Genomic DNA, 12,850 nt, shown 5'->3' on the forward strand with positions numbered 1-12,850 from the left:
AGTCAGTATGTGACAAGAGAACTAGCGCCTCAATCATTTGTATGTTAGTATTCTGTAGGTGGATAGATGCTCGTGATATACACTACAAGTCATCAAATAGACTCTGCCTCTCTGCCACTAGATAGCTAGTATACACCTGCCAAGATTGGTAAACCTAAAAGATAACGAATGCTGTCTTAGTAAAGATCTAAGATACTTAGCATACACTTAAACACTACGCAAATCCTTTTGAAAGTTATGCACAGGTATAGAATAAAGAATAAACACATTGGATTACAAACAGGGATTTGTTCTGACTTGATATTTTACTAGATCCCTTAGATAGTTCTATTCAGATAGGGCTGGATGTGTATACGTACTGTTTTGTAGCTTTGTGGCTTGAAAGTAAAAGACAAGTTTCTCAAAAAGCTAAGGTCCACATTTGATGTTTAATTGTCAATAGGCTGGCCAGACAAATTTAAACAAACATTCAGCCTTATTTGTTGGTTTGATAATGTTTGTTTTTTGTTTCTTTCAAAATCTTAAGTTGGTTTTTTTTATATTCAGTTTTACATTATTTGAATATTATCAAGAAAATAGTGACAATCCCAGGAGGTGAACATTTAACACACTTTAAAGTAACATTCTTTATGTAAACCATGTTTTGTGCTTGGGAGAAGAGGACATCATTTACTATAAACTGCAGGCAATGCTGTATTCTTGCAGAAGAACACGCCACTTTTGAATTCATGAAGACATGAATAATTTAATATTGAACAATAAAGTTTTAAATCAGTTTTTTTTTTGTCTTAATTATAGACAAACCAAAAGCCAAGAGGCCTTACTGCAACATGTCAACAATATCATGTGACTGGATTAATTAAACCTCCACATCTTTGTCTCACCGTGTAGTCCTTTCCTTTGATGAATAAAGGTTAAACAAATGTCACCTTGTCAAAGCTAAAGCTGATACTACAAAGTAGTAAGAGGCCTAAAAACCACAGCAGCTTCATCAGTCTGGAGCGCCTGTGCCCATGTTCAGTGGATATCATCACTAGCTCACTTCTTCCACCCTGTCAGGCCTGTGCCAAGAGCTCCACGGTGCTGCACAGCTACGGCATGCTGCTGCCCTGTGGCATTGACAAGTTCCACGGCACCGAGTACGTGTGCTGCCCCTCCTCTCGCACCGGGGAGTCCGCTCCACCTTCCCTGCCCTCCCAGGAGGACGACGATGACGAAGAGGAGGAGGTAGAGGACGAGGAGATTGACGAGACCGACCTGGATGACGAGGATGCCGTCGAGGAAAGGTGAGCAGTCTGTGGTTCTGTTCATGATCAAGGCATGTCTTTGAAATTTCGAGCGTGATATCCAGTCTCTTGTGAAGGGCAGGTATTACTGGCCATCTGGATGAATTAAAGTGTCGTGACATTGACCTATGGCAGCTGCTCGGGCTTGTTTGATAAATCACTCCTCTTCCTGGCCTCCACCCCTTCACTCAATCACCTCCGCCTCCCTCCCTCCCTTCCTCAGTGAGACACCAGCTGATGAGGAGCCCACACAAAAGGAGGAGCCAGAGGACGAAGACGAGGAAGATGAGGAGGAGTACCACTATGTGTACGAGGACGAGGAGGCAGATAAGGAGGACGAGTATGAGAAGAAAGAGAGCAGCAAAATGTCAGAGATCCAAGATGAGGACAAGACTCTGCAGGAAGTGAAAGGTTTGTAATGAGTAGTTTTAAATTATAATGTACTGTCCTCCCTTCTATCTCTCTTTCTCTCTCTCCCTTATTGGCTCTTTGCCTGCCACTTAAATATAACCAAACCTTTTTAACTTTTAATCTATAGGCAGTGATGATTAAATCTCAGCCAAACTGTAATTAGATAAGTGTATGCTTCAGCAATACCCCTTTCTTCAGCTCACAGCAGTCACTGAGATGCACTGTGCTGCTTTATCAGAGTACAAGGGCAAATCATCCTGCCTTATTTGTAGCCAAACTGCCGCCAATTCATGCACATGTACAAAATGAAGTTGCTCTGGTATTTTTTTTGTTTTTATTGTTTCGTTTAATCATATCTGTAGATGTAGGTAAGGAGTGTTTGGTGGTAGTTTTCTGAGTGTTTTGTAATTGAGACTGGAATGAAGTGCTGCCCCTAGTGGCCGGATGATCTAACAAGCTGTCCCCTGGCAGCGGTGTGCACCCTGGAGGCTGAGACCGGCCCCTGCCGTGCCTCCATGCCCCGCTGGCACTTCAACATGAGCCAAAGGAAGTGTGTTCGCTTCATATACGGAGGCTGTGCCGGCAACCGCAACAATTTCGACTCAGAGGAGTACTGCATGGCCGTGTGCAAGCGCCTGAGTAAGTCTCACCAGACAGAGGCTGGTTTGACAACACCCCTCTATCTCTCTCTCTCCGTTTGTGTCCTTGCTGCAGACTCTTCACTGAAAACACTTCAGAATAATTTAGGTTTAGGCTGTCACTGACTTATAAGCAGAACACCTGCTGTCACTCATCAAATCACTACCTACTATCATTACCATGTCACTTCTACAACAACAACTGAATTCACTCAAGATCATTTTAATTTCCTCTATTATTCCACTGATACATTAAGTGCTGCAACTAATGATACTTTTTAGTCATTATAATGTGTCAGTTATTTTCAATTGAAATAGTTTCAGCTAGACAATGTTGCATGTTGCTTGCTTTGTCAACTGTTCTTAACTCAAAGATATCTATTTTTAAATGATTTAAAACAAAGTACCAGATATTCACATTTAAGAAGCTAGAAGCAGATTTGGTGTTTTCGCTTGATAGATAACTTTAATTTATCCAAATTGTTGCTGATTTATTTTCTGTCAATAGATTAAATAATTAATAGTTTAGCACTGTATCACTGAATAAAATGTCACTTAGCATCCAGATGTTCACTAATAGATCTTAATGTTTTCATTTATGGCACAAACTGGCTCATTAGTTTTAGTTAATTCTCTACTAAACTATATCTGACAGAAATAAATGAAGTCTGTATATCAGAGATATCTATTTTAAAAGAACAGTTTGTTCATACCAATGTGCTGTTCCATTGGATTCTTGGTCAGATTCATACTCTTCTCGTATCATGTAACTACTTATCATGTGATATTTAATCATGATTCTGTCAATTGTAGACTGTGTTGTCTTGAGGCCAATGTCTTGTGCAGCTGCCTTTTTGTAATACATGTTACTCAAAGTAATGCATTGAAAAAAAGTATGATTTTCTTATCTGCAACAAAACTATAGTATTGGAACTGAAGAATTTCAAATAATACACCCAACTATCACTACAGGTCAAGTTTTCAATTGGGATAGAAATAGAAAATTCAAATTTAAGTAAGAACTCCAAAAACACCTTTTTCCTTCTTAATTTAGTGTTCATTCATATGCATGCAAATTCAAACATACTTGCTAGAGTTTTGTTTTCTTCTCTGTTTGCCTGTCGGTGTTCTGTCCTGCCATTTGTTTCTTGTTTCTCTCTGTCTGCCTGTAAACAACCTGTCTGTCTGCTCACAGACCACTGCCACTACTTTAGCTAGAACCCCCAACATATGTCAGAAATGACCTTTTTTTGGACTTTACAATGACTCACGTTTAATCAGTTCAAACGCAGTTCATGGCCAAAATTGGTCTTTTGCATGTCAGAAAATGAAACAATCGTAGGAGCTGCAGCAGTAAAGGTCAGAGCAGGAGCTATGCGTTTATCCGTTAACCTGTGCCTCCTGTTTTTGATGGTGAGGTGAAACGATGAGGTCTCTTCCTGTTTGCGAGCCTGGAGCGATATCGTTTTTTGCGAGTTGCAGCGGTGCTGGGAGTGAGTCCTGCGTGATTGTATAGCGAGGAACCCAGAACAGAGCCCTCTGGCTTCGCCCCTGATCACCCAGCCATCAAACACAGAGATATTTCCATTAGTGTTGGAGACGCGATCTGTCAGCAGAAAGCCAATGGGAAGATGAAAGGAATTCAAAAGGAAAGACTGTCAGATTCTTTTACATTTATCAGAGATACTGAGGGTGGAAGAACGCCAATGAGAGCAGTGCTTCTGGGAGGATTTGTGTCCAACTTCAATCTGCATTCCACTTTAAACTCTCTCTCTCTCTTTCTCTTCCCAGTTGTCGTTCGGTCTTTGTCTTTCTGCCTACTTGTGTCTGCCTGGATCATCCAGTCTGCCTCTTTGTCTGTATCTGTGTTTGTCTGTCTGTCTGCATGGTTGTCAGTTTGCAGCCCTGTCCACTCACCATCCGTTTCTGAATTTGCAGCCATGCCACCGACTCCTCAGCCCACCGATGATGTGGACATCTACTTTGAGACACCAGCCGATGACAAGGAGCACAGTCGCTTCCAGAGGGCAAAGGAGCAGCTGGAGATCAGGCACCGCAACCGCATGGAGAGGGTGAGTTACCAGGAAAAGGTTATTGTTTCATTGTTAAGTGCACAATGATGCAGCTTATAACAGCTGAGAGGAGCTTCTGCCTGAGAGAATTCCAGGCTGAAAAATGTAGCTATTCGGTTTGATCGCTAAGTATTCCTTTGTGCAATGGAAGGCTTTCTTTTCCATCCATCTACATTTACAAAAATCACTGTTGGACGCACTTTGAGTGAACAGGTGCAGTAGGAACACCTTGCATCTGGCTTCATTTCCGTTTCTCTCACTCCAGGTAAGAAAAGAGTGGGAAGAAGCTGATCGCCAGGCCAAGAACCTGCCCAAGGCTGAGAGGCAGACATTGATCCAGGTAAGACACGGATCCTTCCCCCCGGGAGTCCCTCCTTTGTCCCTTTATTTGGGTGAGATATGACGGCTCACAGGCCGTAGGTCCCTCACTCCCTGTGCCATTAAAGATCACTTTTCCCTGGCTGCTCTATCTTTATCACTCTAAGGCCCTGTCCACACTACTCCGTTTTTACTCCGTATTTGCTACGTTTACACTGAGCGGCCACACTGCGCCGGAGTTTTGGAGCACCCTAAACGGAGGAATCTGAAAACTCCGCCGAGGTTGGAGGTATTTGAGAACTCCGGTGTTGCGTTTGCGTGTGGACGGTCGGATACGGATGTGCTTAGAAAAAATTACGCCCACACCCGTGTTCGCTACTGGATTGGTTCTTGGCAACCATGACGTCTCCGTCCCTGATTCGTCACACTCACTATCACGTGACCCGTACCCGGAAGAAAGCAAATTGGGCTACCAGCGATTCATTTCAACATGGATAACTAATTGCAAGCGTTGCTGCTAGCACAACAGCTAGCAGCAGCTAGCAGCTGTTGTGCAGTAAAAGTCTGCATTTCTGTGGAGGAAGCAGCTGTTATTGGAGTGATTAGCGAGCGGCGTGACCGGCATCAGCCCTATGGAGCAGCTCGTTGTTTTTAGATTCTAATGAGAAGACACGCTGCACTAACGTTTTACTTCTTCCGTTTGGTAGCCTTGAGAGACCTTAGTCTGTAAGTATGTATTTATGAAGCATGAAAAGATGTACGTAGATATATTCTATTCGCGTGTTTAGTATAACATTTGTGTTGTATTAAATGCTAATCGCGGTTAGCATTTCTCCACTGGCGGTAATGTTAAAATTAGCTTAGAAGCTAGCTAGGCGGACATGTTACATGCTGGCTATATCATGGATTGTTGTTTTGTATTCATGTAATGTGTATAGGGACAGTTTGTAAAGCCATATTTCATATTGTGTTTCCACAGTTTTACAAATAAAAAAGATTTACACTGAAGTCTTGAAACTCTTCTATGGATTCCATGGTCTTTATTTCACGGATCTACTGTTAGCAATCTGCTAAGCTTTCCTGCACGAAGCAAGAGCAGAATAGAGTGACAGACGTGTGTTGACCACATTTATGGACCCATATTCTATGGTGTTGATTTTAAAGTAAATTTGATGTGAGAGAGAGATAGACCCGCAGCGCTGTAATGCTAATCGCGGTTAGCATTTCTCCATTGGCGGTAATGTTAAAATTAGCTTAGAAGCTAGCTAGGCGGACATGACGTTCAGAGCTACTAGTGAGAACAGACATCAACAACACGGAGGAAACGAGTGAGAGACCACATTGATGGACCCATAATCTAGTAAACGTTTGTGTAAGTGTTGATGTTAAAGTAAATTTGGAGAGAGAGAGAGAGCGAGAGACCCGCAGCGCTGTAACTACGTCTGAAAAGGCTAAATTAGGGCACTGTCTGAATGGGGAGACTTCTAAATGAGTCCCCAACTCCCCTGACAAGCCTGAGAGTGAAACCGGGAGATGTATTTACTTTTCTTTTTAACAAAACTTCAAAAGAGCTTTGTAATGCCACACTGTTTAGGGTGCATATACATATTTATATATGTGTATGATTTTGTTTGTAGCACTTCCAAGCCATGGTGGAGTCCCTGGAGGAGGAGGCAGCCAGCGAGAAGCAGCAGCTGGTGGAGACTCACCTCGCCCGGGTGGAGGCCATGCTGAATGACCGGCGCCGTCTGGCCCTGGAGAACTACCTGGCTGCACTGCAGGCCGACCCCCCCAGGGTAAACACCACACACTGGCCTCTGAGTTCATCTTTTATCCTCTCCTCACCTCTCCGTCTGTCTGTTGCTTTTCCCTCCCCTCAGTCGATGTGCAAACACATTCACACACACACACACACATTTCTATCAGACAACACCCACTCCTTACACTACCTATGGCCTGTGACTTATCTCATATCCTGTCAAAAGACCCTCTGTCCACTGCAATTCATCATGAGGAGAAGGAATTGCTGTATCCAGAAAAACACACAACCCAAAATCCTCCATGAGCACAAAGTCAATCACATTTGAACCCACAGCTATAATCTCTGTGTTGTGTTTTTTTTAATAATCCTTTTATCTAATAGTCTTTTTATCTACAGTTTGGCAATCTGTTTCAAGGAACGTGTGGCTTCTCTAACCACAAACCAGTTGGGCTTGTGGGCAAAGAGGACTAAAATATTTATATTTTGTACTCCTTTCAAATGTTTTAACCTGACTGGAGTGCTGTAAATTATAATCCTGCTTCTGTTACACCTCAAAAAATTGTTAATTGCATCATCTGTGGTGTGAAGATTTTATGTCATGTCATATAACAGATTTTTTTGCACCTCACATTTGACGATGAAAGTTCTTGGGTGGGGGAAAGAAAAGTTATTTTAAAGCACAAAATGTGCTTACTGCTAAGTATTTTTGAGTCATATCGTTTCATGGTTTATTAACTAAAGTCAAATAAACCTAAAATCTTAAGGAAAACATGAAAAGGAAGAACATGAACGTCACTTTAATAACTATGAAATTAGAAGCGAACAATTGATTGATACGACTTCAGAGAAGAAACTGCCGTCATGTCAGTTACTGTATATCGACACAAGACATCATACTGTTATCTCGAAGAGTCAGTATTACACCGAAATGTTTTTTGAGGCTGTTTCACCACCCAACACTATAAACAACCCTTCTTCTTCCTACTCCATGTCCTGCTCAGCCCCACCGCATCCTGCAAGCCCTCAGAAGGTACGTCCGCGCAGAGAACAAGGACCGCCAACACACCATCCGCCACTACCAGCATGTCCTGGCTGTGGATCCTGAGAAGGCCGCTCAGATGAAGTCGCAGGTCAGTGTTTTATCCGGATTTGACTTTGGTGAAAATGGCCAGGGCCTAAGGTGATGTCTCGATGTTGCTTGTTTTGTCCAATCCATCCATGAAAAACTCAAAAAATTTATATATAATCAAAATATTCTATTTACAAAGAGACAAAATCATCAAATCCACACATTTGAGAAGCTGTAACCAGCATATGTTTGGCATTTATGTTGGAATTAATTATCTTAGATTTATACAATTTATTATCAACTGTGAAGTCCTTTAGGTCTTTATAGTTCAATTTGGTTAATTGGTACTTTCCAATAATGTGAAGTTTTGCATCATTCCTACGCTAGTTTCAACAAACTGTATTAGAGCCTGTGTCACTAAATCTGAAAGCTCATGCAGAGCCACTCAAGATCCTTCACTCCTCCTATTCCCGCTCAGACAGGGAAGGGATAATGATGTCTCAGCCTGCTTCTCTCTGCCCTGTTTCTAAGTGTGTAGGAGGTAGAAAGAGTGTGTTTTTCTCTGAGTTGAAGCCCAGGAGGAGTGAGTAGGCTCAACTGACGGAGGGAGGGCAGGTGTTTCATTCACTTAAGCCTCAGCCGAAGATTAACATTGCGCAGGTCTTGTATAATGCTGGACTCTGAGCCGCTGCGCAGGGATTTGGCTGGAAGCTCCTCCGTTAGATGTACTCGCCTGTTTATGTCAGAGCCCTTCGACACCATTTGTAGTCATCCTCCACCATTACAGATAACACAGCAGATGGATGAAACAACATTGTGAGGAGGGGAAGGGACATCAGGGTTACTATTTGGATGAATCGTAGGATCTGGGAGGCAGTGAGCCTCTGTGCTCAGTCATGGGAAGCCAATCTGTGTCGACGGGTTCTAGCAGTGTTTACTTGTCAAGCTGCTGGGTATTTCTTCACCCAGCCAATCCTGCATTTTCAGTGTTTGCAACAATTTTTGGATGTGACATGTGACTTATAAGTGCATTACACAAAGACTCCTTTGTAAATAGAGGGCATGCTAGGCTTTATGTAACTGTGTTATGTGACTTTCTGGGATCAAGATGATTCTTTGTTTTTATAAAAGCCTGACCTGTTTAGCTTCAGAGAGGTTTCTCCAACACTGGGACATGTAATCGTCATAATGAGGATTGTTTGTTGAACATCAATGGGAAGGTGCCCCGGGGGCTGCGTCTTGCTTTTAACGGGAAAAGGCGCATTGTTGCCATCTGTTGCCGGTTCTGGTGCACTGCAGCCATGTGTTGGAAGATTAAAACAGTCAATCATCATAGTGGGAAATAAACACCAGTTAACTACCAAGAGCTGGTCAGCTTTGTCAGTAGCTGGTAGTTTTTCATATTCTGCCAACCACTTTGGCAGCAGAAATGTGGAAATGTTCCTCCTCTGTTAGCATCATATTGCTAGTAGAAACCATATTTAGGAGACTGGGGAATTTTTGGAATACACAAAGTTTTGTATCCGCTCGATCAAAAGAGTTTGTTGTTTTACCCAGAGTGCACTGGTGATCATTGGGACTGACAGGCAGTAGATCCTGTCAAGTCAGTTCAGAGCCTCAAGACTGATTTGAATATCACATGCAGCAACATGTTTTATGTCTGCAAGATGGCTGGCTGCAAGCGAGTCTGAGTTCATCTTAAGAAAAGATGCTCTCGAGCGGAAAGCACATTTCTGACGGTTGTGTTTACATTTGTGAACATGTGCGACCCTCTCTCTTAAAAACATTTATATTCTGGTCAGAGAACAGCTAGCTGTCTGTCCTCAAATTTGTGCTGTATAGTCATTTATTACATATATAAAATTGTAAACTCTTTTTCTTGGTTGCACCGATTAATATAAATTGTAATTGTTTTCATTTTGCACATGTGGCAATGGTTGATGTTGTTTACTAAATGAAGGATCTACATGCATAACAACTTCTTCATCTGCTTCTTCATCATCTGCTGTGTCCTTTATCATATGTGTTGTTCTTCATCTTTCTGTTTGGTTTGTATTTTCTCTTCCTGCTGACACATTTCTGAAGATTAATTTCAATTTTTCTCATATGCATTATCTCATCGCACCACCATGTTTTTCCTGCTTCTCTGTGCAAATCTCCAAACATGAAAGCCAAGACTGTAATCTGTGAATCTATTAGGTGACAAAACTTGTATCCTCACAAAGCAATAAACTCAAGAGAATTTCAGGGGGCTTTTCTGGGATAAGTGGGTATTTTATGATTCATTAATCTTAGCTTCTGAATAAATTCTGTTGGGATGAATGTTATATTCTAATAGTTGGCAAATCACTCTGTAATTAGTTGTCAGTGGATTAGTGTTGAAAAGATGATTCAGTTAATGGATTTATCATATGCCATAAATTGATTCATCAACAATTTTAATGAATGATTCATAATTTTACTAAACAATTCCGGCTTCTCCAATGTGGGGATTTTCAGCTTTTCTCTATCTTATATCATTATAAACATAATATTCACTATTGGACCTGGAAAGACAACTTACAATGGGCATTTTCTGTGTTTTATGGCATTTTACAGACTAAACAATTCATCCGTTATTAATTAGAATTAAGTTTTATCTAAAATGACAATAATTTGCTGCCGTCCTTCCATTTGCTGTGGACATTTTGTTTTCTTTTTGAATTAACCATTAAAAACAACATGATTTCTGTAGATTGAAGCAGTTTTACTTTGTTGTTGTCATAAAAAGACAGCAGGATTTTGGTTATATGACACCCTCTTTCTCTGTTTTCCCACCACCAGATAATGACCCACCTGCGTGTGATCGAGGAGAGGATGAACCAGAGTCTCTCTCTGCTCTACAAAGTACCGTATGTGGCCGAGGAGATTCAGGATGAAATTGGTGAGTCGTGTTCGCCCCAAGGCAGCTTGTTGGAGGAGGGACAGTGTGCTGTAATAAAAATGAAGTGAAATGAAAACAGTGATGGAATTCGCACATGTGCCAGACAGATAAAGCCAATACATAACATTTCCTCTGACCCTGTCTTCTGTCTGGAAACCAATTATGATAGACACAGAGAACAGCATTGTCTTTTTCTCAGTATGAATTTGTGCAAGGAAATATAATGCTAATAACTGCTACTACGCTTCATTTTTAAGGGTCTCTGCTCACCAGCTCTCGTTTTTACAATTGGATCTAAAGCTGGAAACTCTATTTGGAATGTATTTATGGTATTTATCTCCAGTGCTACAATTTAAGACAGGCAATTTCCAGCGTGTTTAAGTAATTTGGTATTTTGGTTCATTAAAAGAACCATAACATGGTGTTGCAGCGCAGATTAAAGTGGAGCGGGCGCAGTGACAGAACTGGGTCACAGCTTTCACCACGCAGCATCCTGGTGGGAGATGTGCAGATTTACACGGAAAATAGCTCTCAGAAAAATAGTAATCGGTAGTTAGCAGAAATGGGAACCGACGTCTCTTGCAGCAGCAGCTCTGTTAACAATAATTGGTGAAACTCTCATTTTACACATTGCTGCCATGTCCCAGGTTGACAGGTGTTAGCATGTGCCAGGCCATTTCATACTCTGTCATTTGCCCTTTTCTGCAGACGAGTTACTCCAGGAGCAGAAAGCCGACATGGACCAGTTCCTGTCGTCTATCTCTGAATCACAGCCAGATGTCACCGTGTCATCAGAGGAGAGCGTGGAAGTTCCCCTTTCCGAGGGCAAACCCTACCGGCCCTTCCAGGTCACATCCTTGGGGTCCCGTTTAGAGCCAGAGGGTGAGCAAGCTCCAGCCCCAGACACAGTCGCAAGCAGCATCATGAACAACACTGTGGCTGTGTGGAGAACAATAGGTCGTACACATAAGTCTCTCTGAAGGAGATTGGTGACGAAGCACGCCAGAACTGTTGCACAGTGAGGGAGAATAGGTTTACAATGTGTTTTATGCCGATGCAATTGTGTTGTGGAGCCATGGGTTTGGACTTATCTGTGCATGCACAGTTCCCTGTGGCCTTCAACGCAGCACTACTGAAGTGCAGATAAATGCACAAAGCCTCAGGCTTTGGTGCTGAGCTGGAGCCAAAAGCTTTGGGTAATAAACGAGCAGCTATGGCTCTCTTCTTTGTCACATCTCTGCCAAACAAAAGATTGAATTCTCAACGAGAGAAAAAAAGTAATGGATCGAACGCTTCCAGCAAGATGGAAGGCAAATTATAAGTAAATCCCCAAGGAGCATTTGATATACATGCCAACACCCCAGAGGGCTGAGACCGAGCCAGCCAATTTTGAAATTGCTCCCCTTTTTTTGAGTTTGGTTAGGTCTCAAATTTATTTTCAGACTCTTTCCTGCTGGACTCTTTTCTTATTCAATTAACACAGCTTGATAATCCTGCCTTTTCTCTTCTCACCTAAGTTAACTCTTCTCTCCTTCCCCATTTCTCTTCTTTTTTTCTGTTGCTCATTTCTAACGCCAAGGCGATCTATCAGACTCCCCACGTGCCTTCAAGAAAGGTTGGTGCCTCTGTTGCGTCTTGTTTTTCTGCAGCCCCCCCTTCCTTCTCCCATCTTCTTTTTTGGTCCACTGCTCTCCTTTCCTTTGGTGCAATTTGGGATCCTCTCTCTCTCTCCCACCATTTCTATTTTAGCAAAAGCCATCTGGTGGTTCATTTTCTCCTTTTTTTTTTTGATGACTCACATGGGCTGCGTAGTTGGGTTTCAGTTGCTCTTTTGCTTTTCATCATACTAGGATTATCACCTCATGCTGAATAGCAAAGCAGTGGTAGAGAACAGTCCTAGCCAGCTCCCCTCTCACAGAGACTCTCCAGTCGTGTGTTCGCTGTCATCCCGTCCGCAGTGCATTTGTCAAACCACCTTGCTTGATTATTCTTCCTGCCGCACATTCATTTCCTTCATCAGTCGCCCTCTTTCTGACAGGAGCTGTGTGATTTAGTGGCCCTGTCTGAGGCTCAGTGTTTCTGCTGCTGACCCACAGCCCAATCTTAATTGGCCCAATTTGTCCTCTAAAATCTGAGACAGCGATGTGGTTACGTCACCTGTTTAGTCTGATCCGGGCTTAACCCTGTGATCTTACTCGGTGAACACAGAGACACCTTCCACTGGTTGTTGAACCTAAATTGATGCACAACTTCCTCTGCTGTTTTGTTTTTTTTCACAGAAATTTGTTCCTTTGCTGCTGCTGCTGTCGCATTTTTACTAGTCCAACATTACAGTTATAGAGAACAAGAGAGAAAAGCAGCAAGAATTTCA

The 12,850-nt window shown here is 42.3% G+C and overlaps 1 protein-coding gene across 1 annotated transcript in view; it reads left to right on the forward strand.

Moving 5' to 3' along the window:
- Positions 1-12,850, forward strand: part of aplp2 (amyloid beta (A4) precursor-like protein 2) — a 50,893-nt gene that overhangs the window by 33,155 nt on the left and 4,888 nt on the right. The window contains exons 5-14 of the mRNA XM_076100378.1: positions 1,060-1,286; positions 1,510-1,697; positions 2,169-2,336; positions 4,274-4,407; positions 4,673-4,747; positions 6,363-6,521; positions 7,489-7,617; positions 10,380-10,479; positions 11,188-11,361; positions 12,059-12,094. Of these exons, the coding sequence (XP_075956493.1) occupies positions 1,060-1,286; positions 1,510-1,697; positions 2,169-2,336; positions 4,274-4,407; positions 4,673-4,747; positions 6,363-6,521; positions 7,489-7,617; positions 10,380-10,479; positions 11,188-11,361; positions 12,059-12,094 (1,390 nt within the window). The remainder of the gene's footprint in view (positions 1-1,059; positions 1,287-1,509; positions 1,698-2,168; positions 2,337-4,273; positions 4,408-4,672; positions 4,748-6,362; positions 6,522-7,488; positions 7,618-10,379; positions 10,480-11,187; positions 11,362-12,058; positions 12,095-12,850) is intronic.

Source organism: Anarhichas minor, unplaced genomic scaffold (assembly GCF_050575085.1).
Source record: "Anarhichas minor isolate MPS153535 unplaced genomic scaffold, ASM5057508v1 ptg000026l, whole genome shotgun sequence".
Classification (NCBI taxonomy): domain Eukaryota; kingdom Metazoa; phylum Chordata; class Actinopteri; order Perciformes; family Anarhichadidae; genus Anarhichas; species Anarhichas minor.